General features: G+C 35.1%; 4 protein-coding genes across 5 annotated transcripts in view; 2 read left to right on the forward strand and 2 right to left on the reverse strand.

Annotated features, from left to right (window-relative positions):
• The first annotated feature begins 3365 nt into the window (after window positions 1-3365).
• LOC150088816 (dehydrogenase/reductase SDR family member 7-like) overlaps window positions 3366-27334 on the forward strand; it is an 89502-nt gene continuing 65533 nt past the window's right edge. Inside the window, exon 1 of one of the 2 annotated variants that reach the window (XM_090370919.1) lies at window positions 3366-3596. The gene's annotated coding sequence lies outside the window, so the exon portion shown is untranslated. The remainder of the gene's footprint in view (window positions 3597-27334) is intronic. The other variant, XM_090370917.1, reaches the window with a different exon arrangement.
• Window positions 12104-12415, reverse strand: LOC150088817 (histone H4-like). The gene has a single exon (XM_090370913.1). It carries the CDS (start codon window positions 12413-12415, stop codon window positions 12104-12106), a length of 312 nt encoding a protein of 103 aa, XP_090227039.1.
• LOC150088818 (histone H4-like) lies at window positions 17164-17475 on the forward strand. Its single transcript, XM_090370914.1, has one exon. The coding sequence runs from the start codon at window positions 17164-17166 to the stop codon at window positions 17473-17475; it is 312 nt and encodes a 103-aa protein (XP_090227040.1).
• LOC150088819 (histone H4-like) lies at window positions 21767-22078 on the reverse strand. Its single transcript, XM_090370915.1, has one exon. The coding sequence runs from the start codon at window positions 22076-22078 to the stop codon at window positions 21767-21769; it is 312 nt and encodes a 103-aa protein (XP_090227041.1).

Raw genomic sequence — 27334 nt, forward strand, 5'->3', positions numbered from 1 at the left:
CTCTGCCTAAGGCTTGAATGGGAGTGACTTTATCCTGAACCACACTCGATGCAGTATAATTAATATTTCTCAGCGACATCATCCATCTATGGAGGTGGACCTGTTTAGTTTCGGCTTATAGCCAGTGGTAGTTCTCGAGAGTGACGCCAGGTGGCGGCACAAAGTGCCTTAGCAGTAAGTAGGTCCCTGGGAGCAACTTTCACGATGTTTATTTATTTATTATTATTAATTAATTAATTTATTATTATTATTAATTTATTTATTATTATTATTATTATTATTATTATTATTATTAGCCATATGATGCAAGGAAGCCTGAGGCTTATGCTGCACCAGCCAAAAAAATTCTCCAGTTACCCTGAGAGAGAGAGAGAGAGAGAGAGAGAGAGAGAGAGAGAGAGAGAGAGAGAAGTAGAAAGGAATCATCAAGAAAGAGAAGAATGATGATATCCAGCTCACGACCCTGGGTGTGCCAAGCCCATACTCACCAGATGACATTGAAGGCCATTATATTGGCCAGACATATTTGCAGCACCATTAAAAGTTCAGCCAACTATAATTTTTCATGAAGGTCATGTTATTTTCAGACATTTCGTAAATAAGTTATTTAAAGTTTTTCCTTCACTGTCTACATATCTGATTTTAATTGAGCACTGTTTCATTCCACTAATGTCTTGCGTACTGTTTTACCTCTGCCTCTACTTCAGCACTTTGTTATTTGAGACATTTTAGTTATTTTTTCTAAATAACTTTTAAGTAACTCGTCGTACTTAGCAATAAGGAAAACTATCTCTAAAAAACTTCTTTTAATCCTTATTTCCGAGTCATTTAGAAAATAAGAACCTTCATTCTTTCCTCTGTAATTTTTTCCTTGTTTATCAATAAAGTAGATCATACCTATCAGTCTTAATGGTATTAATATATTTTTCTTTATTTCATCTCCTTTTAGGCCTTCTAAATGTTTATTAAATGAAATATTCTATATTAAGATGCTTTTTGACTTGAAAATGAGAATCTACTGCAAATTTCATGTCTATTAGAATTTTAATTATCCTTTAATCTATCATAAATTACTTCAAATGACCTGATAATAAGGTCATTGGTTTCACTATTAATTTTACTTTCGTTGTTCTTTTTTAAAATTTCGCTCTCTTCAGATTTCTCTAAATTATCTTCTTTAACGGTTTCATCAATGGTTTTTCTTCATGTTTCTTTGCTTTCCTCTGACTCCTTTCTTATATTTTCGGTATTTTCTTCATATTTATTGCATTCCTTCTTACGTTTTATAACACTAATAAAGTTTTCTTCTTGTTCATTATTTTGGACTTGAATATCCCTATTGGTTTCTTTTTCTTTAGTTACGAAACGGCAACAGGGAGCAAAAGTAGATTCATCTACAATAATTTTAGATTTTTTTAATAAAAATTTATTAGAAGTGGATTTCCCTGCTGTTTCAGCAACCATTTCTAATAATTTTTTCCTTTTAATTTCACTTTTTCATGGTTTAATTTAACTCTTTTGGTTCATTTTTAAGATTTTTTAAGGGTGGCAAATCTGTAAGAAATGCTATTTATTTATATTAGTTTTTTTTTTAGTTCATTACTTGTAGAAAACCATGTCAAAATGTACTGTACCGCCCACAGCTGTGTAGAAGAAAGTTCAAATATTTACTTTGCAACAGATGAAAAAAGAAAAAAGTAAAAAACAAACTGGAATAGAAGACACACCTATTGTATCAACAAATCCCACCGTATACCTACATTTCTAAAGAGGGGTTTATTTGGATAATGACATGCTTTTTCAAGCTTAAAATAGCTTTTCGAAAGTGAAAAGTAAAGTTATTTTTTTCCCGTTTGCTCTTCAATGTACGTGAATGGAATACTCCAAAGGTACAGAGTGGAACTGCAAAGGTACTCTACCAGCACCTTATAAGAAATCAATTATCTGAAAACTATAGTGCTTGTTGACTGACTGCTGTAGGTGTACAAAAATAAAAAATGTGTTGGAATATAAGATTACAAAATTCATTTTCTACATTTGCGCCTTAAGTTTTTCCCTCAAACTGGGGTGATGAGAGCGATGAATATGAGGGCCGCCCCAAACACGTTCTTGCTTTGCTGGTGCCTGTACTAGGAAAGTCGACATTGTACATTGAGTTCTATGATGTTTGGTCTGTACGTTCTGTATAGAAAGCATTCGAATTCCTTCCCCCAAATAGTTAAAATTTCTGTGAAATTAAGTTCTTTAGTGATCTTACTTCGAAATTCACAGCGATCTTCTCTGGCTGCTCCAAGTACTTCTGAAGAATAGAACTGTTATCCTGAGAACACAAAATTTCAAAGCAAGGGGTTGTCCTCTCGCTAGTTCTGTTTATGGCTGTCCCATTCATCTCAAACAGACCGACTTCTTCACCTATGCTGATGATGTAAAGATAATCACTTTAATCTACCCACACGTGATAATCCTTTTCAAGTTCACCTGAACATCAACCAAGAGATGGCGGATTTCGTGAACGATCTTTCTCCTTTCTACCTGTTAGTCAACCCAGATAAATCAAAGCAGATCATATTTACATTGCAGAAATCCCTTTCTACTATTTTCTCTAATATCTAAAGTATCAACAACCAGAACTTGTCGGCGCATTGCGATCTCAGAATCTGGTTGGGTACTAAACTGATTTTCCATCAACATGTAGACTTCCCACTCATGAAATTGGCCCAGCTTCGCTTGAAAAAACGCTGCTACTCAATGTCAGTTGTCCAGCGACCTTCAGAAAAAATATCATGTCATGATTTATTGTAAACTCTTCTGCACCACCTGTATGGTGCAGAGATATAGGCGTTCGCTGGAGAGTACTGGTTTCTCAGATGGGCTTCCTGGAAGTGATCGTGACGTCCCAGGAGAAAAAAAAAGTTGTTTGATATCGTTTTTCGTACTTGTTTCTTACTGCATAATGTAGTAATTAAATTGAATTATTATTATAACATACTCCTATTAAGGAATAACGACAATTTGCTTTTATAATAGATCTCGTCTGTCTATCTCATGTGACAACTGTTATGGCGTAGTATTAACAAGCAGCACAGAATTCTCTCACACTTTCATTGTTTGTCGTGTGTTAATAAATGTAGAAGAATAAATTTACATCCTCAAAACGATTCCCACACCTGGTGGGAAAGACCTGAGTTCGAGAGAAACCTCACAAACGCCTACAACAACTAATCATCCACAAAACGAGAACTGAAATTTGCCAATATTTATTTTTATTACATCTTCCTTATTAATTCTCTCTCGGTAATTATCTAGAGAAACAATGACGAAAATTAAAGTTTGTTTATCGCTTTCATTTTGAAGTAGGTCAATCATGTCACCATATGCACACCGGCATCCCACTTAACCTTATTCCCAATGGATGCAGATGTCGTCCAGCAATAAGCGTCATTCTGTTAAGCCTTGGAAAGGGAAACACAGAAGTGATGGGAGCGTCTCGTTTAGCCTGAAGTGAGGTGAGTGATATTATATTACTCTCTTAAATATAAGAAAGGTAGTCGGAGAATGCTCATCTTAGTAGCTGCCACCCCTTCCTTTATCGAAAAGTGAGTTGATTTTTAATAATAATTATTATTATCCATTTATTTTACGTTTATATTTATTCAGTTATTAGTCTCATCTTCTGCTTTGACAGATATTTGTGCCAAAGGCCCTCTGTGAATCATAATTAGCGAATTATTTAATACGATATAGGAAATTAAAATTTAGTAATTTATTTAATAAATAATTTACTAAATTACCGTGTTGCTGGGTTAATAGTTGCTAAATAATTCACCTTTAACAGTGATGCAATCGTTAAAGATAATTTTTTAATATATTTCTATTTTTTAAAGAAAATTATAATATTCTCTTATTTAAAGAAAAAAATATTTAAAAAAAGAAGAATATTAAGACTTTATAAAGTGTAGAAACTATGGGAGTATCTTGTTTAGCCTGAAATCACTATTTCAATTTTGAAATCACTATTGATTTCAAAATAATCGAATGATTCATAATCGATTATTTCGATTATTAAAGTAGTCGATTATGAAATTTCAAAAAATAGTTAAAAAAAGATAAAGAAATACGATTGAACTGAAATCGAACCAATTTTAACGCTGTGTCTGTGTGTGTCCCTACATCATCCTCATTTTAGATCATATCTCTCCAGTCGATTATCAAAAATCAATACTCGATTATGCAAATGCCATAATCGATTATGATTTATCGATTTTGCCCACCTCTAGACACCAGGTGAGTGAGTACAATGTTCGCAAAAAGGACAAACAGGATAGGAGGAGTGCATTGGATTTATGATCTCAGTTAAAAACCACATAAAATGAGAGGTCGTGCATCCAGTTGACATGGGTGGCAGTGCAATGTTGAGTCAGTTTTTTGTGTGTCAATAAACACTAGGAAAGAAAATATGAGAGTAGGAGTGTACACTGAAAGGATAGAGTTCATGGGATACCTGGTTCGTGGGCAATGCTACGCTGTCACCCTCTCGCTAGTGGACGAACCCATCGTATGGCAGGTATATAGGTACAATGCATCACTATATTCACGTAGACAGTAATTCGATGTCAGTATGGATAAACATCGTAAGTTAACCGACTTTCAAAGAGGGATGATAGTGGGTGCCCGACACTTGGGTCACTCTATCGAGGGAGTTGTACAGAAATTGAACTATCCCCGTTCAACAGTGTATTGGGAATACGCCATTTCCCGAATAACACCTTATCGTAAACAGCGCTGTGGGAGGAGAAAGGTGGTGAATGAACGTGGCCATCGACATCTGTCTTGCATTGTTTCAGCCAACCGAAGAGCGACAGTGGCACAAATCACCACCGACTTCAACGAGGGAGATGCCAGAAACATCTCTACCAAGACCATCAGACGACCATTAGCCGCAATAGGTTATGGAAGCCGCCGACCCACCAGAGTCCCATTGCTAACACCACGACACAGAACTCTACGACTCAACTGGGCGAAAGAACATCGGCAGTGGATCTTGAATGATTGGAGATGGGTCTCCTGGTCCGATGAGTCCCGTTGATAGGACCGCCGTTTCCTCCACACCGGATGGAAAAGACCTGAGTTCAAATCTCATCGATGACGGGAGAAATTTTTATGGGTCTTTTCCCCATAACGCAGCTGAGTTAGTCGGTCTCAGAAGTCAAGGAGCAGTTTCTCAGGCCAGGGTAGCACAGTTTTTTCTCCCGTAAACTCGGGTTTTTCGTCCAGCAAACAGAAAATCGACCATAGAACACATCAGGGGCGGCTCGTTGGTAGGCACTGCGGAACTGCAGCATCCCTAGCTTTTTAAATCTAAATATACAGTCAACGGAGTTATATGAAATTTTGTGAAGAGCAATGCAACGCAATGAATATTTTTATTAACAGGTCTTGCACATAGTATACTCATCCTCTAATTCCAATATTCGTTTTAATAATAAACGAATAAAAACACGAAATCCTTTTCAACTTTGAAGTTGAAAACGATTCAACGATCAGTTATAAAATTCCACATACAGTATTTAACTGATTGCAATAAAGTTTAACTGTAGGTGGAACTGTGCTCTACGCAGTTGCACATTTTGGTCTCAGTGGTTCAGTTAATGCCTAGTGGGCAGGTTGCCAATACTCATTTTTCTGAGGTGTCAATTAAAACGAGGCAAAGGAACTGCGGAGTGAGCACTGCCAATTTGAACAGTGCACCAAACTTGAATGAAAAAGTTATTAATCTATTTTCAATAAATAAAAACCAAAGAATGGATTTTATTTTTAAATGAAATTTCAAGATTACCCAAGTCTTGTTAATGGTAAGTGTCCAGTTAATGTTTGTAGTATTTTAACTTGCTTATTATTATCATCATCTATGTCTACATGTCTTATAAACAAGACAATTTAATGTAACTTTAAGAAGCAGCACCCCTGTACATCAGAGTCACGAGTCGCCACTGGAACACACGCAATTTACAGACAATATACACGGAGCCACATGGCCTTAGTTGCCGATGCTCCTAAAACCCAACCAACCACAACAACAGCTTCAGTACTGCAAATTGCAGCGTTCTGAGACTAGGTACTCGTGAGGTGATCTGATTGAGGTGTTTAAGGTTTTGAATGTATTGAGCAAGCTCAATGTTGATGGGATTCTTCTCTTGTTCAGATTACAGATATGAGGGGCACAAATTAAAATTGAGGAAGGACGGTTGCAGAATAAAAGTGCGAAAGTTTTCCTTTAGTCAACAAGCGGTTGATTGCTGGAATAAACTCTAGTGGACAGCTTTATTGTAGTAAATGCTACCCGATGGCTTATTTTTGGCCATAGTCTACTTTAAAACGAATCGAAATTTCTTACTGTATATATCTAATTTCTCTTTGCCAATACCAAAATACTCCTGTTCAAACTATAGACTCGTATGCAAATTTATTTTATCAGTAGATTATTATTTTAAAGAAGTTTTTGCAAAATTTAGCTGAGAGACATTAATAGACAAACTATTTTATATACAGTCCAATCAATTTATTAGAGAGCCCTGCCACGCAGGATTGCTTCGGAGACGAATGTTAACCTATGTATGCTATTAGGTATGTTCTATAATATTTTGTGAGAGTAGAATATATTTTAGCAGCCTCTTCTGTTTGCTTAAAAGACTAGATTGTAGCATTTTAAATTTCAGTTCTCAAATCACACCAAATCGGGAATAAAAGATTATAAAAACATCGAAATCATGACAAAGGACAAATATTGTTATTAATTTAATTAAATTAAATACTTATTTCTAACTGGTGCATTCTAATGCCTAAACGCAGAGAAAGAAAGAAAAAGCTTTGTCACTAGTGTTTGTATTATACTATTTTATGGAAGTTGTTTTGGAATATGCGATTAACTGTTGCAGTCATGATTTATTTCAAACTCTTCTGATTTGGTGGTATCGTCAAAGTATAAAAAAGAACTTTTTTTATGTTTTTTAATTTTTATACTTCAGTTGTGGGAGTCTAGAATCTAGATCAACACTATTTTCACTGTCCCTGTACACACAACGAAACATGAGACTTGTTTTTCAAAATGACCCGATTCAGGTCAAGTCCATGCACACCAAGATGCGTGTTGCCGCCTTTCGGACTATTTTATTCTGGGCTACATGGTATATACTTACCTACCAAAAAGTATACGGGCACCATCACATCTGCAAACACACGAGTTTTAATGAACAAAATTAATAAGGCTAACCTTGGCCCCAATGACATCTTCGATCGATCATGGAAGTAGTAGGCAGCTGAAATGTAGGTGCGGTCTGTGAGCCGGCCATGGTAGTTGTTGGACTATTTTTTCCCCAATTCAGGTTTTTGTTGTGTAGATATAAGAGCGAGGCGAATTTGTCTGTCCGCTAAGTCCTTCTACTACTTAACTAATCCAAGTTGATGGATTAGTCTCCATAAGCGACATGAAAGATTTAAAATTCTCATTATGTTTCCAACACAGAATTATTTGAATTTGTTGTAATTGGAACGTGTGTTCCATAGCGTTGTGTATAGACCTGTGCATGCATTGATTTCAACGTGGATTATAACACACTGGTGAGTTTACAAAAAAAAATGTCGTATCGGGGTCACCCGAGTACGATCTAATCTGTTCATGTCTTTTATATATTGCGCATGTTCTCTGGTCGATTTACCTGTTTTGCTGGACGAAAAACCCAAGTTTCGGGGGTGAAAAGACGAAGTAGGTAACAGTCCTACCTGACATAGGATTCTATGTCAGGTAGGACTGGTGATCAAAGCAACTTCAAAATACACTGCATAGTATGTCAGAAGAAAACCTTTTATTTAAGAAATTAAATGTTAAAGAAAAAAATATTAATATTAAATAAAAGCAAAGTTTAACTAATGAAGAATTTGATATCCTGCAAGATATTGTTTCAACATTGCGGCCAGTTAAAAATTGGTATAGAGAAATTATGCATCCGTGATGCAATTCTGCTAACTACTGAAGGAGTATTTTCTTTTATTATTAATGAGTTACAATAACAAAGTCAGAATCCGCTAAGAAGATGAAAAACTCTTATAAAACAGATTAACGAGAGAAGGTAACGAATTTGGTCGGTCTGCTTCAGTATTTAAATAGTGAGGTTATTTGAATTTGCTAAGATGACATTGATTAGACTTTTCAACGAAGACGAATCTTCAACCAGCTCGAAGCCTTCACAAACAGAAGATGAATAAAATCAAGAAATTGCACAACCCATGAATCCCATTACATTGAGAGACAAGTTAGAAACAGCGTTTCAATCTTAGACAAAACTTGTGCAATCTTCAACTTTTTCTCAGGATCACAAACAGTGTTTGGATCCGGTTTTGAAGAAAGAATTGCAATTATTCGAGGCAACTGGAGCATTTTCTACAGTCGGTTTATTTATCACAAAGTTAAGAACTAGCCTTAGTGATAGGAGTATTGATGCGTGATGTTCTTTAAGGAGTTATTATCAAAATACGCAAGAAATTTATTTTAGTTGTAAATAAAGAAATATAATGTTCTAGTCTTTCTTTGTTTCCTGCAAATTGTTTAATTTTTAAATATATAAACATAAGCAGTCAAATATAAAAACTGTATATTTGAGAAGTCCTACTGCTGATTTTAAAGATGATGAAAGTGTTATGCCGCTTACTGATCATAGAGGCTATTCAAGAGAAGAACGTTGCATATCGTAATTGGCTTGTTTCTAATTCTTCAGTTTCATTTTCTGCTTACACTAAAGCTCGCAACAATTGTAAAGCAGTTATTAATCAGTTCAAACAGGCTAAGAGTAGAAAACTTTCTTCTTTCCCTAATGGTAGCCGAGCATTCTGGTCTTTTGCCAAAACTATTGGCAGCAACTTTTGCCCATCTCTACTCCCACCTGTCAAAACCAGATGGTTCGGTTGTCACTTCGGCCAAGGATAAAGCTGACCTGCTAGCATCCCATTTTCCTTCCAACTCATGTCATGCATTAATGATCTTGGTAAAACACCTCCAACCATTCCCAACACGCTCCATTCAATGCCTCCTGTGGTCTTCCGTCAAAAGGACTTTGACGAATCTTGATGCCAAGAAAGATCCAGGGCCCGATGGTATTTCTCCACTTGTTCTCAAAACCTGTGCTTCTGAACTTACTCCTGTTGTCTGCGGCCTTTTTTCACTTTCTTATTCCAAAGGCGTTTTTCCTTCTGCTTGGAAATTTGCTCATATCCAGCCACTTCCTAAAAAGGGTGACAAATCCCTCCTATCCAGTTATCGTACAATTACTTCTACTCTTTCGAAAGTAATGGAGAAATCAACCGCCAACTCTTAAAACTACCTATAAACCTTCCGTCTGATCAACGATCGCCAGTATGGATTCCGTCAGTGTCGATCCACTGGTGATATTCTGGCTTATGTTACCCATTTATGGACAAATTCAATGGAAAAGTTCGGTGAAACACAAGCAGTTGCTCTTGACATCTCAAGGGCTTTCGATCGTGTTTGGCATAAAGGTCTTCTAAACGAGTTTCCATCTTATGGTTCGCCAACTGTTTTTTTTTTTTTTTTTTGTAATTGGTTATCCAGTTTTCTCTCTGATCGCTCACTGAGGGTGATGGCTCTCTGTCTTCTAAGTTCTCCACTAATGCTGGTGGTCCCCTAAGGTTCGGTTCTTTCCCCCACTTTTTTTTTAACCTAACTGCCCTCTTCTGAATGGAATCTAGAAGCCTGAGAGCGGTTAATTAATGACTCCTCTCTAACAGAGTCTCTCCACTCTCTGTCTCATAGACGTACTGTTTATGCTACATGCCTTTTCTACAGATACTTCCATGGGCACTGTTCTTCTGAATTGGCTTCTATAATTCCTGCTCTCTCTTTCAAAACAGTCCGAACACGTGCCTATAATTTCCTGAAAATTACAGTCTACAGAAGTTCAAGTTAATGTCAACAAATATCGTCTTCTCAACCTCCAACCCAAGCACGGCACTAAGTACTATTGGTTCTAATACTTCTCGTGTTTGGGGTTTACATAAAAAAAAAAAAAAAAAAAACACAACTGGAAAACATGTATATGATGCAATTATGATATTCTTAACAGTGCACAAAATTGATCTGAGCAAATGTGTATCAATTATTACAGCTGGTGCGCTAAATCTTATATTAATAGAGTTGAATGGATACCTAATTTTGTTCATTAAATCACTGTTTGATACATATTGAGGCCTTGTGTTCACGAATGAAAAATAAAAAACAAATTATAGGGGTGTCTTGAAGTCATCAACCATTTTATTACTATATCCCTAAATAAGCGACTTCTAAATATATTTTTGGAAGATCTTTAAACACCGCATTCTGATCTTATTACCTAAGTTCGTTGGCTCAGTCGTGGAAAAGTACTCTCCAGAATTTGGGAGGTGTTTGAAGAAGTAAAGCCTTTTCAAACAGAAAGCAATAAATAAAAACTTTTTAATGAAATTTTTACTGAAGATTTCAAGAATACACTTTCATTCATGGTTGAAATCTTCAGCCATTTAAATTTGAGGCTACAGGAAAAAGACAAATTTGGGGTAGTTATATACGAGGAAATTATTGTAATTGAGAAAAAAAATCAAAGATTTTAGAATCAAATTCTAAAAGGAAATTTGCTTCATTTTCCTACTCATAAAAAATGTCTGGAGAAAACTGCTGGGAAGTGCCCATCGTTTGTAATGAATGCAATCAAAACCTTAGTGACCAATTCCAAGAAAGATTTGAATATTTGGAACAGCACCTTCCAAATTTTGAAGTAATGATAAATTATTAACTTCGAACATATCCTCATGTTACGTGGCACGCAGTGCGTGTTCTACCGTGCCGGCTGCATCCGTCTCTTAAGGAGATCACGTGACGATAGGCGGAGTCAACACCCGTCAATCACGGCTGTATCGCTAGCAGTCTGGAAGGGGCACCCGTTTCTGAATCTCTGCCATATTTTCAATCAAAATGAAGTAGCAGCTGTCGAGTTGCATCTTGATATGCAGTAGTTTTAAGCTCTGAAATTTTTAACACAAAACTATTTTAAGATTCTGGATTAATGAACAATATCAAAAAAAGAAGACAATATTGTTCACATCGCATTTGGGAGATAATTTGCGTTTATCTCTTCATAATGAAGAAATTAATTTCAAAGTTTTGGCACCGTCCGTTCAGAGTCAAGGTTCACACTGATAAGGTAATAAATATTAGCACCCAAAATTTTTAATTGAGAAATATAATTCTAGAATATGTAACACGGCTAAGAAATGCATTTTTAATCTTTAAGCAAAAAAAATTTATATTTTAATGTATGGTGCTCACAAGTTGCAAAATCTTGCTCGCTTAAAGCAAAAGAATAAGAACCCCTAATTTAAATACTGACAGTATACCATCAGTTCACATAAACCACATTACTGATAATAATTAGAGTATAATATCAAAATCACCGGTTAAAATTTGCAAAAAAAAACATACAAATTATAATCAAACGTTTAAGGATTAAATTAATAATAAGCAAAAAAAATCAGATATTTTTTCATGTTACCATTTGGAGGGAGTGGGGGTATTAAACGCACACAATATATCAGAGATAATTTTTTTTATTAAGAAAATTATAAATTTGGATAAGTCAGGAATAATTGCCAAGATTCTAATTGATATGCTAATAAGAAACAGATGAATGTTACTCAAAATTATATTATCAAGGGCAATTAGTTCTTTTATATAATGGAGGGTTTTTTTTTTTCTTTTCATAAGAATTATGTGGGTTAGGCTATTTAAAATGTTAACATTTTAACTATATAATTACAAATTCTCGCACTAACAGAATAAGTCACCTTCGTAATCCTGCCTTTGTTTTTGTACAACCTACTAATGTTATTTTAATCATAAAGAACGCGTGGTTTTCTGGTTATCAAGATCAGTTAAAAGCATGTTTATGCCTATCGAAAATAGTAAACTAAAAACTTACAGAATGTACGAATGATAATCCCTTTATCACAATTTGTTGGCCCTTAAAAGGGCCGTGCTTTATGGGTTTTTTTCTTTTCCTCTTTAACCACCAAAACCATACAAAGTCTTCCCTTGTCGTTTTAGGGCATAAACGACATCCATGGCAGTAACAGTTTTTCTCTTAGCGTGCTCCGTATAAGTAACAGCATCTCTGATGATATTCTCCAAAAACACTTTCAAGACACCACGATTTTCTTCGTAGATTAATCCAGAAATACGCTTGACTCCTCCACGCCGGGCAAGACGTCGAATAGCCGGCTTCGTAATACCTTGGATATTATCCCGAAGAACCTTACGATGACGTTTGGCACCTCCCTTTCCAAGTCCTTTGCCGCCTTTACCACGTCCAGACATTTCAAAGGAAAAAGCTCAAGAAACTACGATACAACGCAAGCAGATCAGAAAATGAACAAGTCAAAAGCAACTGATCATGACTTTATATATAATCGGACAGCACATGCGGACCTAATAGAGAGCTTCATCATCAAGGACCAACCAATACAGCGCTTTTCTCTATTGCATAAACGGGGACCGAAAAGAGAGCTATTTCTTGATACCTCAATAATGGCAATTGCTCGAGTGACGTCACGACATTAGGTTTTTTTTTTTTTTTTTTTTAATGTAAGTTGGTTTTTTAGTGCACATACTTGGAATAATTTTTATCGATTTCATTTTTTATTCACATTTTTTCCCTCGTGGCTTATTAATTCTAATAGTAATAAGGGAAGAATTAGAATTAATCAATAATAAATTAATTAATAAGTATAATAGAAAAGTTGTATATGACCCACTTATTAAATTCCTCACATTGCACAAAATTGATCTGAGCAAATTTGTTTATATTATTATCATAGATGATGCGCCTTCCATGATAAGTAAAAATAAATCTTATCTTAATAGAGATGAAAGGATAGCTAATTGTGTGCATTATAACTGTTTGATTCATATTGAGGCTTTGTGTTCACGAATGAAAAATAAAAAAGAAATTATAGGATGTTTTGATGTCATCGTCAAAGACATCAACCATTTTGTTACTAAATCTCTAAATAAAGGACTTCTAAAAATATATTTGGAAGATCTTCAAGCGCCACTTTCTGAACTTATTACCCATGCAAAGGTTCATTGGCTCAGTCGTGGAAAGGCGCTCTCTGGAATTTGAGAGGTGTTTGAAAACCTTTTCAAATAGAAAGCAAAAAAAAAAAAAAATAATAATAACCTTTTAAATGAAATTTTTACTGAAGATTACACTTTCGTTCATAGTTGAAATCTTCAGCCATTTCAATGAGTTAAATCTGAGGCTACAGGAAAAAGACAAATTTGTGGTTATATACGAGGAGATTATTGCATTTCAGAAAAAAACTTCGTGTTTCAAAATCAAGTTGTAAAAGGAAATTTGCTTCATTTTCCTACTCTTAAAAAATATCTGGAGGAAACTGTTGGGGAGTGCCCATCGTTTGCAATGAATGTAATCAAAGACCTTAGTGACCAATTCCAAGAAAGATTTGAATACTTGACAGAGCACCTCCCAAATTTTGAAATAACGATAAATTACAGAAATTTTGAAATTATTAACTTGAAACAAATTTTTCAAAATGAAGTAGCAGCTGCCGAGTTAGAACTTGAAGTTCTATATGCTATAGAACTTGAAGTCGTCTTTAGCTCTGAAATGTCTTTTCTAACACAAAACTATTTTAAAATTCTGGGGTTCTTCCGACTGCAAAAAATTTCCTTTTATACAAAAAAAAAAAAAAAAAAAGCGTTCAAAGTAGTTTCTTTGTTTGAATCAATATATACGTGTGAAACTGCTTTCACATTAATGAACAATATAAAAAAAATTATCCATTGATTTTAGACAGAGAGATTAATCCATTGCTTAATCTCTCTGTCTTCTCCCACTCAACCACCCTTTCATCCATTGTAGCAACTTACCCTTAATACCATACTGGTCCAATTTGACGAATAGTCTTCCATGCACAACAGCTTTCCTGAAATCCGAGTAGTATATCATATTAAAATTAACTTTTGCATCCAGTTCCTTTGTAATCATCTCATAGTATTCAATCAAATTTGTCAGACAACTTTCCCTTAATGAACCCATGCTGTGTCTGAATTATTGCTGCAGTCTTGTCTAGATGATTCTGCAATGCATCTTTAACCAGTGACTACGTCATTTTACCCTGAACAGAAGTTAATCTAACTGGTCTGTAATTATTCGTGTCACCCTTAGATTCTCCTTTGTGAATTAGGGATACATTTTAATATCTCCAGTCCGTGCGGACATCCCCTGAGTATAAGGATGCTCTCATAAATATGGCTAAGGGTTTGCTTACTTCGTTGTGCCTCCTTTAATAAAACTGAATAGGTCCCATCCACTCCAGTTGCCGCGCTTACGTTTAACTTCAACAAAAACATTAAGCACCCTATTTCAGTTTGATAAACTTGTGGTATTTTCCTCCCTTAATAAATCTTCATGTCTGAATGTAGATGCAAAATACTCATTCAGATTATCAGCTATGTGGGCAGGATCACCAACAGTCGCACTATCTATGTTAAGTGAACCAATCTGATTCCTCCTCTTCCTTCTAGAGTGTATATAACTAAAGAAGTCCTCTGCCAAGATTTCTTGTAATCTGCCTTCGCTTGCCTAAACTCCTTTGTGACTTGACTACAGACTAACTTATATCTTCCATAGGCTTCTGTGTCACCTGATAATTTATATGCATCCCATTCTTTTTCTGTCACGAGTCTCATTGGTTCATCTAACATCCATTTCGGCCGAAACCTTGAACAGTATTTCTTAATGGGTATGAAAAACCTAGTAGCTTCCTCAATTAGTTCCTTGAATGCTTTCCACTTAGAATTTGCTGCTGGTAACATCATCGGTTGGTCCCACTGTATGAAAGTTAAAAGTAGTGGTCTTAGACAGTAAGACCACTTCACATAAGCAAAAACCCTTCCCTTTACCCCGATGTTAGTAGTTAAATGTTAAAGTAAATCCCACATCAGTACACTGTGGTCACTGCCACATAGTGGTTTCTTTATCTGCAAATTCTTAATGCATGAATAATCACTGCTGATAACCAAATCAAGAGGATTGCTCTTTATGGTTGCCTCTCTAATGTGTTGCTGTAGTAAACAATCATCCAATGAATGGTTTTTATTATGAAAAAATCGAAATTTTTTCATAATAAAAAATTATCTCTGATATATTGTTTTAGAGTAATACCCCCGCTGCCTCCAAATGATAACATGAAAAATATCCGATTTTCTTCTTATTATTGTTAGAATACTTAAATACTTAATTATAATTTGTGTAATTTTCTTGCAAATTTTAATCAGTGACTTTGATATTAAACTGTTATTATTATCAGTTATGTAATTTTTGTGAACTAATGGTATACTGTCAGAATTTAAATCAGGGGTTCTTAGCTTTTTGCTGTAATCGAGAAGGATTTTACAACTTACAATACGTGCGATCACAATATATTAAAATATAATTTTTTTTTGCTTAAAGATTGAAAATGCATTTTTAAATTATTTTTTTTAACCGTATTACGTATACTAGAAATATATTTCTCAATTAAAATTTTTGGGCGCTAATATTTAATAACTTATCAGTGTGAAACTTGACTCTGAAGAGGTGATACCAAATGTTTGTAATAAATTTCTCCATTCAGAAGAGATAATTGCAAATTATCTGCCATTTTTTTTTTTTTTTTGATATTGTTCATTAATGTGAAAGCACTTTCACACGTATATATTGATTCAAACAAAGAAAGTACTTTGAACGCTTTTTTTTTTTTTTTTTTTTTGTAATAAAGGAAATTTTTTGCAGTTGGAAGAACCCCAGAATTTTAAAATTGTTTTGTGTTAGAAAAGACATTTCAGAGCTAAAGACGACTTCAAGTTCTATAGCATATAGAACTTCAAGTTCTAACTCGGCAGCTGCTACTTCACTTTGAAAAAATTGTTCCAAGTTAATAATTTCAAAATTTCTGTAATTTATCGTTATTTCAAAATTTGCGAGGCGCTCTTTCAAGTATTCAAATCTTTCTTGGAATTGGTCACTAAGGTCTTTGATTACATTCATTGCAAACGATGGGCACTCCCCAACAATTTCCTCCAGATATTTTTTAAGAGTAGGAAAATGAAGCAAATTTCCTTTTAAAACTTGACTCTGAAACACGAAGTTTTTTTCTGAAATGCAATAATCTCCTCGTATATAACCACAAATTTGTCTTTTTCCTGTAGCCTCAGATTTAACTCGTTTAAATGGCTGAAGATTTCAACCATGAGCGAAAGTGTAATCTTCAGTAAAAATTTCATTTAAAAGGTTATTTTTTTTTTTTTTTTGCTTTCTATTTGAAAAGGTTTTCAAACACCTCTCAAATTCCAGAGAGCGCCTTTCCACGACTGAGCCAATGAACCTTTGTATGGATAATAAGATCAGAAAGCGGCGCTTGAAGATCTTCCAAATATATTTTTAGAAGTCCTTTATTTAGAGATTTAGTAACAAAATGGTTGATATCTTTGACGATGACATCAAGACATCCTATAATTTCTTTTTTATTTTTCATTCGTGAACACAAGGCCTCAATATGAATCAAACAGTTATAATTTGCTTAGATCAATTTTGTGCAATGTGAGGAATTTAATAAGTGGGTCATATACAACTTTTCTATTATACTTATTAATTAATTTATTCTTATTTATTAATTCTAATTCTTCCCTTATTAATTCTACTATTAGAATTAATAAGGGCATAAGCCACGAGGGAAAAAAGTGAATAAAAAATGAAATCGATAAAAATTATTCAAAGCAGGTGCACTGAAAAACCAACCTTCATTTAAACAAAAACCCTAATGTCATGACGTCACTCGAGCACTTGCCATTATTGAGGTATCAAGAAAAAGCTCTCTATTCGGTCCCCGTTGATGCAATAGAGATAGCGCTGTATTGGTTGGTCCTTGATGATGGAAGCTCTCTATTAGGTCCGCAAGTTCTATCCGATTATATTTAAAGTCATGATCAGTTGCTTTTGACTTGTTCATTTTCTGATCTGATTTGGTTGTATCGTAGTTTGTTGAGTTTTTTCCTGTGAAATGTCTGGACGTGGTAAAGGCGGCAAAGGACTTGGAAAGGGAGGTGCCAAACGTCATCGTAAGGTTCTTCGGGATAATATCCAAGGTATTACGAAGCCGGCTATTCGACGTCTTGCCCGGCGTGGAGGAGTCAAGCGTATTTCTGGATTAATCTACGAAGAAACTCGTGGGGTCTTGAAGGTGTTTTTGGAGAATATCATCAGAGATGCTGTTACTTATACGGAGCACGCTAAGAGAAAAACTGTTACTGCCATGGATGTCGTTTATGCCCTAAAACGACAAGGGAAGACTTTGTATGGTTTTGGTGGTTAAAGTGGAAAATAAAAAACACCACAATGCACGGCCCTTTTAAGGGCCACCAAATTGTGATAAAGGGATTATCATTCGTACATGCTGTAACTTTTTAGTTTACCCTATTCCTATTTTCGATAGGAATAAACAAGCTTTTAACTGGTCTTGGTACTATTAAGCACATAATTACATAAAATCATGTTTTCTTTATGATTAAAATAACATTAGTAGGTACCACAAAAACAGGCAGGAAGGCGACTTAATCTGTTAGTGCTGCAATTTCTAAAAAAATTATAGTTAAAAAAGTTCCAATATGGTTAACGGCTTTTTTTTTTTTTGTTGTTAATCAAAATTAAATAACGGTCCTTATGAAAATTGAGCAAATAACCCTTGAAAATATAATTTCGAGTAATATTCATTAAATAAAATCCTTTTCATATTGATATCAGTGACAATCCTGTATAAGTAGAGCAGTTTTTTCCGTGTTATTCATGTATATACAGGTATGTTTTTTCCCCAAATGTTTTGCCGAGTATTTTCTTTACCAGTTTTTTTTTCGTATTGCTCCTATGTTTATCTTTAAAATTGGTGTTATTTTATTAAACTGCGATTTCAGCAGAGATGTTGCTGTTTCTTTAATTACTGAATAATCTCAGATGCAATATTTATATGTATTGCTTGAGGCTCATATTTCCGAACAATGGTCTATCATTTATTCCCCACCCCATAGTTTTCCAAAGACTTAAGAAAAATCCAGGTTAGTATTTACAATCTGGTTCCCTTTCCGATCGATCGTTGTCAGTAGCAGTGATTGACGTGCCTAGCCCGCTATGGTCATTCTTATTAGGGTATTATCTACCCTCCCCCTGCCCCATTTCTTTCTTTTTAAATCGGGAACTCGTTTTTTGATTTTAAAGTTTCTTCATATTTATGAATTACAGTAACTGAAGGGAACTTTGTAAACCAGTTACGTTCTTTTTTGTGAATATTTCTTTTCAAAGTAATAGGCGCAGTTTTTTATTACTTTGAAAAGAAATATTCAATCATTTATAACCATGGACATCTACTTAGGAAAATAGACAATTTGAATCATTCGGGGAAGAGGACGTAATATATTACGTCCTCTTCAAATCAAAGTCACTGATTAAAATTTGCAAAAAAAAAATTATACAAATGATAATCAAACGTTTACGTATTATAATAATAAGAAGAAAATCGGATATTTTTCATGTTGTCATTTGGAGGCATCGGGGGTATTACGCTAAAACAATATATCAGAGATAATTTTTTATTACGAAAAAATTTGGATTTTTTCATAATAAAAACCATTCATTGGATGATTGTTTTCTACAGCAACATTAGAGAGGCAACCGTAGAGGGCAATCCTCTTGATTTGGTTATCAACAGTGGATTATTCATGCATTAAGAATTTACAGATAAAGAAACCACTAGGTGGTAGTGACCACAGTGTACTGATGTGGGATTTACTTTAACATTTAACTACCATCGGGGTGAAGGGAAGGGTTTTTGCTTATGTAAAGTTTTTAACTTCCATACAGTGGGACCAACCGATGATGTTACCAGCAGCAAATTCTAAGTGGAAAGCATCCAAGGAACTAATCGACGAAGCTACTAGGTTTTTCATACCCATTAAAAAATACTGTTCGAGGTTTCGGTCGAAATGGATGTTAGATGAACCAATGAGACTCGTGACAGAAAAAGAATGGGATGCATATAAATTATCAGGTGACACAGAAGCCTATGGAAGATATAAGCTAGTCTGTAGTCAAGTCACAAAGGAGTTTAGGCAAGCGAAGGCAGATGACGAGAAATCTTGGCAGAGGATGCTAAGAAAAAGAACAAGGACTTCTTTAGTTATATACACTCTAGAAGGAAGGGAAGGAATCAGATTGGTTCACTTAACATAGATAGTGCGACTGTTGGATCCTGCCCAGATAGCCGATAATCTGAATGAGTATTTTGCATCTACATTCAGACATGAAGATTTATTAAGGGAGGAAAATAACAGAAGTTTATCAAACTGAAACAGGGTGCTTAATGTTTTTGTTGAAGTTAAACGTAAGCGAGGCAACTGGGGTGGATGGGGATGGAACCTATTCAGTTATATTAAAGGAGGCAGAACGAAGTAAGCAAACCCTTAGCCATATTTATGAGAGCATCTTTGTACTCAGGGGATGTCCTCACGGACTGGAGATATTAAAATGTATCCCTAATTCACAAAGGAGAATCTAAGGGTGACACGAATAATTACAGACCAGTTAGTTTAACTTCTGTTCCGGGTAAAATAATGTAGTCACTGGTTAAAGATGCATTGCAGGATCATCTAGACAAGACTGCAGCAATAATTCAGACACAGCATTGGTTCGTTAAGGGAAAGATGTCTGACAAATTTGATTGAATACTATGATATGATTACAAAGGAACTGGATGCAAAAGTTAATTTTAATATGATATACTACTCGGATTTCAGGAAAGCTGTTGCGCATGGAAGACTATTCTTCAAATTGAATCAGTATGGTATTAAGGATAAGTTGCTACAATGGATGAAAGGGTGGTTGAGTGGGAGAAGACAGAGAGACTAATCAATGGACGCTGCTCTTCGTGGATTCCCACAGAGATCGGTGTTGGGCACACTATTGTTTTTTATATTTATCAATGATATTGATGAAAGTATATCAGGCTTAATGTCCAAGTTTACAGATGATATAAAGGTTGGCAGGGTTGTTAATGGCAGTGTGCAACTGCAACAGGATCTAGAAATTTTGGGCAGATGAGATTAGAAGTGGCAATTGAAGTTTAACATTGACAAATGCAAAGTACGGCATATGGGTAGAAGTAACCCCAGAGAAACGTACCAACTGTGGGGTAGAAAAAGAGCTGGGAATAATTGCGCAGTCAGATATGAAATTTTCTGATCAGTGCAGGTCATGAGGCATTGTCAATGATATACGGGAATTTTGCTAGTAGGGAAAAGGCGGTAATTATCTCTTTTGTATTAGGCAATGGTCGGGCCACGCCTTGAAGACTGCATACAAGTCTTGAAGCTTCATTTTAGGATGGATGCACAGTTGCTTGAGCGAGTACAGAGAAGGGTAATAAGATTGGTGAGGGGAACGAAAGGGTGGCTTACCAGGAACGGCTTAAGTTCTGCAAATTGCAGCGTCTGGAGACTAGGCGCCAGCGGGGTGACCTGATTGAGTTGTATATGACCTTGAATGGGTTCAGCAAGATCAATTCTGAAGGGATTCCTCCCCTCACTCAGATTACGAACCTGACAGGGCCTAAATTCAAATCGAGGAAAGACAGTTGTAGAATAGATGTGCAGAAATTTGCCTTTAGGCAGAGGGTAGCAATTGCTGGAACAAACTTCCATCTGTCGCTGTGGAAGTTGATAGCATCAAGAAACCAAGGAGGAACTAGACAAACGTTTATAGGAAAGGGATGTGTGAAAAATTATTTGTTTATTTTTTGTGCTGATGCTACATAAGCTTGCTTTCTTGTATCACATGTTTCGACTACTACACGTGGAAAAGCCAAGAATAAACGCTGTTTTATCTGTTTATATTACGTCCTCTCCCCTGAATGATTCAAAATGTCTATTTTCCTAAGTAGATGTCCATGGTTATAAATGATCTAATATTTCTTTTCAAAGTAATAAAAAATTGCGCCTATTACTTTAAAAAGAAATATTCACATAAGAATAACATAACTGGTTTACAAAGTTCCCTTCAGTTACTGTAATTGAGAAATATGAAAAAACTTTAAAATCAAAAAACGAGTTCCCGATTTAAAAAAAAAAATGCGGCAGGGGGACAGTAGATAATACCCTAATAAGAATCCATAGCGGGCTAGGATTCTTCAGGATCCACGTCAATCACTGCTACTCACAACGATCAATCGGAAAGAGTACCAGATTGTAATTCATATTACTCAAAATTATATTTTCAAGGATTATTTGCTCTTTGTTCAATTTTCATAAGGACGGTTATTTAATTTTGATTAAAAAAAAAGCCGTTAACCATATTGGAACTTTTTTAACTATAATTTTTTTAGAAATTGCAGCACTAACAGATTAAGTCGCCTTCGTGCCTGTTTTTGTTGTACCTACTAATATGATTTTATGTGATTATGTGCTTAATAGTATCAAGACCAGTTAAAAGCTTGCTTATTCCTATCGAAAATAGGAATAGGGTAAACGAAAAAGTTACAGAATGTACGAATGATAATCCCTTTATCACAATTTGGTGGCTCTTAAAAGGGCCGTGCTTTATGGGTTTTTTTCTTTTCCTCTTTAACCACCAAAACCATACAAAGTCTTCCCTTGTCGTTTTAGGGCATAAACGACATCCATGGCAGTAACAGTTTTTCTCTTAGCGTGCTCCGTATAAGTAACAGCATCTCTGATGATATTGTCCAAAAACACTTTCAAGACACCACGAGTTTCTTCGTAGATTAATCCAGAAATACGCTTGACTCCTCCACGCCGGGCAAGACGTCGAATAGCCGGCTTCGTAATACCTTGGATGTTATCCCAAAGAACTTTACGATGACGTTTGGCACCTCCTTTTCCAAGTCCTTTGCCGCCTTTACCACGTCCAGACATTTCGAAAGAAAAAGCTCAATAAAATACGACAGAACGCAATCAGATCAGAAAATGAGCAAGTCAAAAACAGCTCTCTATATATATAACTCAATAGCATATGCGGACATAATAGAGAGCTATCCTCATCAAGGACCAATCAATAAAGTGCTTTTCTCTATTTCATAAATGCGGACGGAATAGAGAGCTTTTTCTTGATACAGTACATCAAGTGGCGTCACGACGTTTTTCCCTCATGGTTGATGCCCCTATTAATTTCAATAGTAGAATTAATAAGAGTATCAGGGAAGAATAAATAAATTAATAAGAATAAGTTAAATAACAAGAAATATGAATAAATTGAATAATAAGAATAAATTAATTAATAAGAAATAAGAAAAAATTAATTGTAATAGTATAATAAACTCATTTATACGTCTTCTATTGAAAAAAAAAGGTAATTTAAAAATTGTCTTTATTTTTCATGTGTTTGCTACGAATTTTTTTCACTTTTCAAGTATAAACGTAAGGTGTTACATTGACAAATGACGAATTATATAATAAACTCGGCATCAGCTGATACATCAATAAGGATTTGATTGTAATAGCGGTAATTATTACTGCAGATGTATATTACCACGGTTTCAAAACTCTTGTTTGCTCTGGAGATTCGAAATTATATATGTTTCTGGAAAATTAAGTGGTGAATTTTCCTATTGTAACACGCACTGCAAATATGGTAGTTTAGAATTGTTTGAACACATGTATGGTGTTTTATCCATATCTAGTATGTTGTTTTTGTCTATCTTTTATTATTAAATCAAGGTTTTTGACTCAAATTGCTGTTGCTCATCTTTTGTGTGAGTGTTTGTACATGAAAATTCTTCAGTTATCATACAGATAGATTCATAAAAGTATGGTTTCTGTTGTCATTGTTAATTTTACAGGGTGGAGTGTGTGTATTTTCATGTTTCTGCTGCAATAACAGATCCAAAATTTGTTAACACTTCAACTGTTCAGAGCACTTTGAAAAGTTTTTTTACTATTAAAAACATCATATTTTTACTGTTTTGCTACGTAAAATTCAACAACGTTATTTGTATGTACTCTCACACATGCAAATTTTCAAATTTTGATTGTACATAAGGAAAAAACGCTTTTTTTATTAAAAAAAAACCCAAACCCTATTATTTTTGACTAATTCTAATACATTCCGTTCATTCCACAATACCATGTATAATTTCTGATAATTTGAGGGATGTTGGAATTCCGGGAAACACAAAAGAGGTCTAAAAGGTAATTATGTCAGGGATAATACTTGGAGTTGTAACAACATATTCTTTTTGAGGGATTGGTTAAGAAGTTGTGGCGGGGTCTCAAGGTTGAATAAATGTCGAAGCTGTATTATTTAAGATATTTTTACTTAATTTTCTTATATTTCTGTCTCTTGACAGTATTTTGTGTGTTTCCACCCAGCTTTTACTGTTTTGTGAAAGCAATACCATGAAAAGTTGTAATAATCAGTTTGGGTGTCTACGACGAATGAATTAAGTTTTGACAGTACAATAATGTTTTGATGTGTAGACAAATTTAATTAAAAGTTGACAAACATCCCTTGGGTACAATGGAAAAGTGTTCCAGGCTGTGTTATTCCCTAACGGTTAAAATATACATTTCACACCTACAAATAAGGAGTAAAATTTTCTAATTAGATCCGAAAAATAGGTTCTAAATCTGTGCAGTTAACAGAACCAACAAAATGTGTATTAACAAAATTATGTAAAAAGGAATACGTTAACTAATAAATAGTTTTTAGCATTTATTTAGCAATCAAAATGTTAACACCAAAGGATACATCAAAATTATATAAAAATAAATATAGCTCTGTTCTTTGGTTAGACCGTTTATTCAAAAATATAGAGGATTACATGTTTTGGGCTTTTCGAGGAATTCCGTCTACTCGGCGGTCTATACACCCATGTTAATCACGTTTACAAGCCGGTTTACAAGTTTTTGTTCATGAAATCTATAAACACCTGGAGAAACTGTTATTATGAATTACGAAATACTGAATTACAATTTCAAAGTACAGTGGAAATTATACCGTTATGTTGTTCAACGCATTTATGGCGTTGCTGATTTTGGGTTTTTCTCAGAATTCTACTTATATTGAGTTTTCCAGGAAGTAGACAGGACTATGGACATATTAGTATACAAATTACAACGTTTTGCTCAAATGCCAGGAAAATTTTTGAAAAAATGTGGTGGATATCACTTAATTTTTTGCTTGTGATTGCGCAAAGCTGGTTTATTATTGGTTAAACTCGCTAGTGATAATTGCATTTCAGTTACCTTTAGCCGTGGGGTTGGTGTTATTACAATTTATGTATCTTCAAATGGATTGCTCGTGTAGGTTTTTGTGAATTTTTCAATCCTCCATTCAGATTCTTGTGCTGTTGTTATTAATGTGGAGAACAAAATTCCAGAATTGATAAAATATTTGCAGCAAAAAAGACAACGAATCAGCGATTGTGGATCTGGGTAGCATACAATTTCAAATACGTTCCATTCTCGTTCAGCTGTGTGTGTAAAATTTTACTCAGTGATAATACAAAATGTGAACTTTGTGTATTAAAGTATGAGTTAAATTTCTTGTATTTTACTTTTGAACTTTCTCTTTGTGTGTAGTATGTTAAAACTATGTAAATAAATTTAATTTAACTGCTAAGTACTTAAACTTAGCATCATCGTCTCATTTCACGTATAATTTTTGTGGAGCTAGAAATTTTTTTTTCCATACTGTAAGTACTGAGCACTTTCTGGGTTGATTTGATTGAATACTATGAGATGATTACAAAGGAACTGGATGCAAAAGTTAATTTTAATATGATATACTACTCGGATTTCAGGAAAGCTGTTGCGCATGGAAGACTATTCTTCAAATTGGACCAGTGTGGTATTAAGGGTAAGTTGCTACAATGGATGAAAGGGTAGTTGAGTGGGAGAAGACAGAGAGATTAATCAATGGACGCTGCTCTTCGTGGATTCCCACAGAGTTCGGTGTTGGGCACAGTATTGTTTTGTATATTTATCAATGATATTGATGAAAGTATATCAGGCTTAATGTCCAAGTTTACAGATGATACAAAGGTTGGCAGGGTTGTTAATGGCAGTGTGCAACTGCAACAGGATCTAGAAATTTTGGGCAGATGAGATTAGAAGTGGCAACTGAAGTTTAACATTGACAGATGCAAAGTACGGTAAATGGGTAGAGGTAACCCCAGAGAAACGTACCAACTGTGTGGTACTTCATTTAGGATGGTAGAAAAAGAGCTGGGAATAATTGCGCAGTCAGATATGAAATTTTCTGATCAGTGCAGACAGCCTGCCAGAGCAGGTCATGAGGCATTGTCAATGATATACAAGAATTTTGCTAGTAGGGAAAAGGCGGTGATTATCTCTTTGTATTAGGCAATGATCGGGCCACGCCTTGAGGACTGCATACAAGTAGTAGTAGTAGTAGTAGTAGTAGTAGTGGCACATGATGCAAGAAAGCAAGTGTAGGAGCTTATGCAGCATCAGCCAAAAAAAAAAAAAAAATCACACCATTCCCTCCAAATGCCTGTCCAGTTCCTCCTTAAATTTATTTAACCTATCAACTTCTACAACGACAGATGGAAGTTTGTTCCAGCAATTAACCACCCGCTGGCTAAAGGCAAATTTCCGCACATCTATTCTACATCTGTCCTTTCTTAATTTGAACTTATGTCCCCGTAGGTTGGTAATCTGAACAAGTGGAAGGATCCCATCAGAATTCAGCGTGCTCAACCCATTCAAGGCCTTATAGACCTCAATCAGATCACCGCGCAGGTGCCTAGTCTCCAGCCACTGCAATTTGCAGAACTTAAGCCTCTCTTGGTAAGAGAATCCCTTCATTCCCCTCACCAATCGTGTTGCTCTTCTCTGTACACGCTCAAGCAAATCTACATCCTTCCTAAAATGAGGCCTCCAGACCTGTACGCAGTACTCAAGGCGTGGCCTGACCATTGCCTTATACAGAGGGACAATCACCTCCTTTTCCCTGCTAGCAAAGAAGTCTTGAGGCTTCTTTTTAGGAAGGATGCAGAGTTGCTTGAGCGAATACAGAGAAAGGTAATAAGATTGGTGAAGGGAACGAAAGGGTGGTCTTACCAGGAACGGCTTAAGTTCTGCAAATTGCAGCGTCTGGAGCCTAGGCGCCTGCGGGGTGACCTGATTGAGTTGTATATGGCCTTGAATGGGTTGAGCAAGATCAATTATGAAGGGATTCCTCCTCTCGCTCAGATTACAAACCTGAGGGGGGCTAAATTCAAATCGACTAAAGACAGATGTGCAGAAATTTGCCTTTAGCCAGAGGGTAGCAATTGCTGGAACAAACTTCCATCTGTCGCTGTGGAAGTTGATAGCATCAATAAACCAAGGAGGAACTAGACAAACGTTTAGAGGAAAGGGATGTGTGAAATTTTTTTTTTTTTTTGTGCTGATGCTACATAAGCTTGCTTTCTTGTATCACATGTTTCGACTACTACACGTGGAAAAGCCAAGTTTTATCTATTTATATTACGTCCCCTCCCCCGAATGATTCAAATTGTCTATTTTCCGAAGTAGATGTCCATGGTTATAAATGAATATTTCTTTTCAAAGTAATAAAAAATTGCGCCTAGGCGTCTATTACTTTGAAAAGAAATATTCACAAAAAAGAACGTAACTGGTTTACAAAGTTCCCTTCAGTTACTGTAATTGAGAAATATTGCATCTGAGATTATTCAGTAATTATACAAACAGCAACATCTCTGCTGAAAAAACTGCTCTACTTATACAGGATTGTCATGGATATCAATATGAAACGGATTTCATTTAAAGAATATTACTCAAAATTATATTTTCAAGGGTTATTTGCTCTTTGTTCAATTTTCATAAGGACCGTTATTTAATTTTGATTTAAAAAAAGCCGTTAACCATATTGGAACTTTCTTATCTATAATTTTTTTAGAAATTGCAGCACTAACAGATTAAGTTGCCTTCGTGCCTGTTTTCGTGGTACCTCCTAATGTTATTTTAATCATAAAGAAAACATGATTTTATGTAATTATGTGCTTAATAGTATCAAGACCAGTTAAAAGCTTCTTTATTCCTATCGAAAATAGAAATAGGGTAAACTAAAAAGTTACAGATTGTACGAATGATAATCCCTTTATCACAATTTGGTGGCCCTTAAAAGGGCCGTGCATTGTGGTGTTT

Source organism: Mastigoproctus giganteus, chromosome 3 (genome assembly GCF_048544385.1).
Source record: "Mastigoproctus giganteus isolate SK-2022 chromosome 3, ASM4854438v1, whole genome shotgun sequence".
NCBI lineage: Eukaryota > Metazoa > Arthropoda > Arachnida > Uropygi > Thelyphonidae > Mastigoproctus > Mastigoproctus giganteus.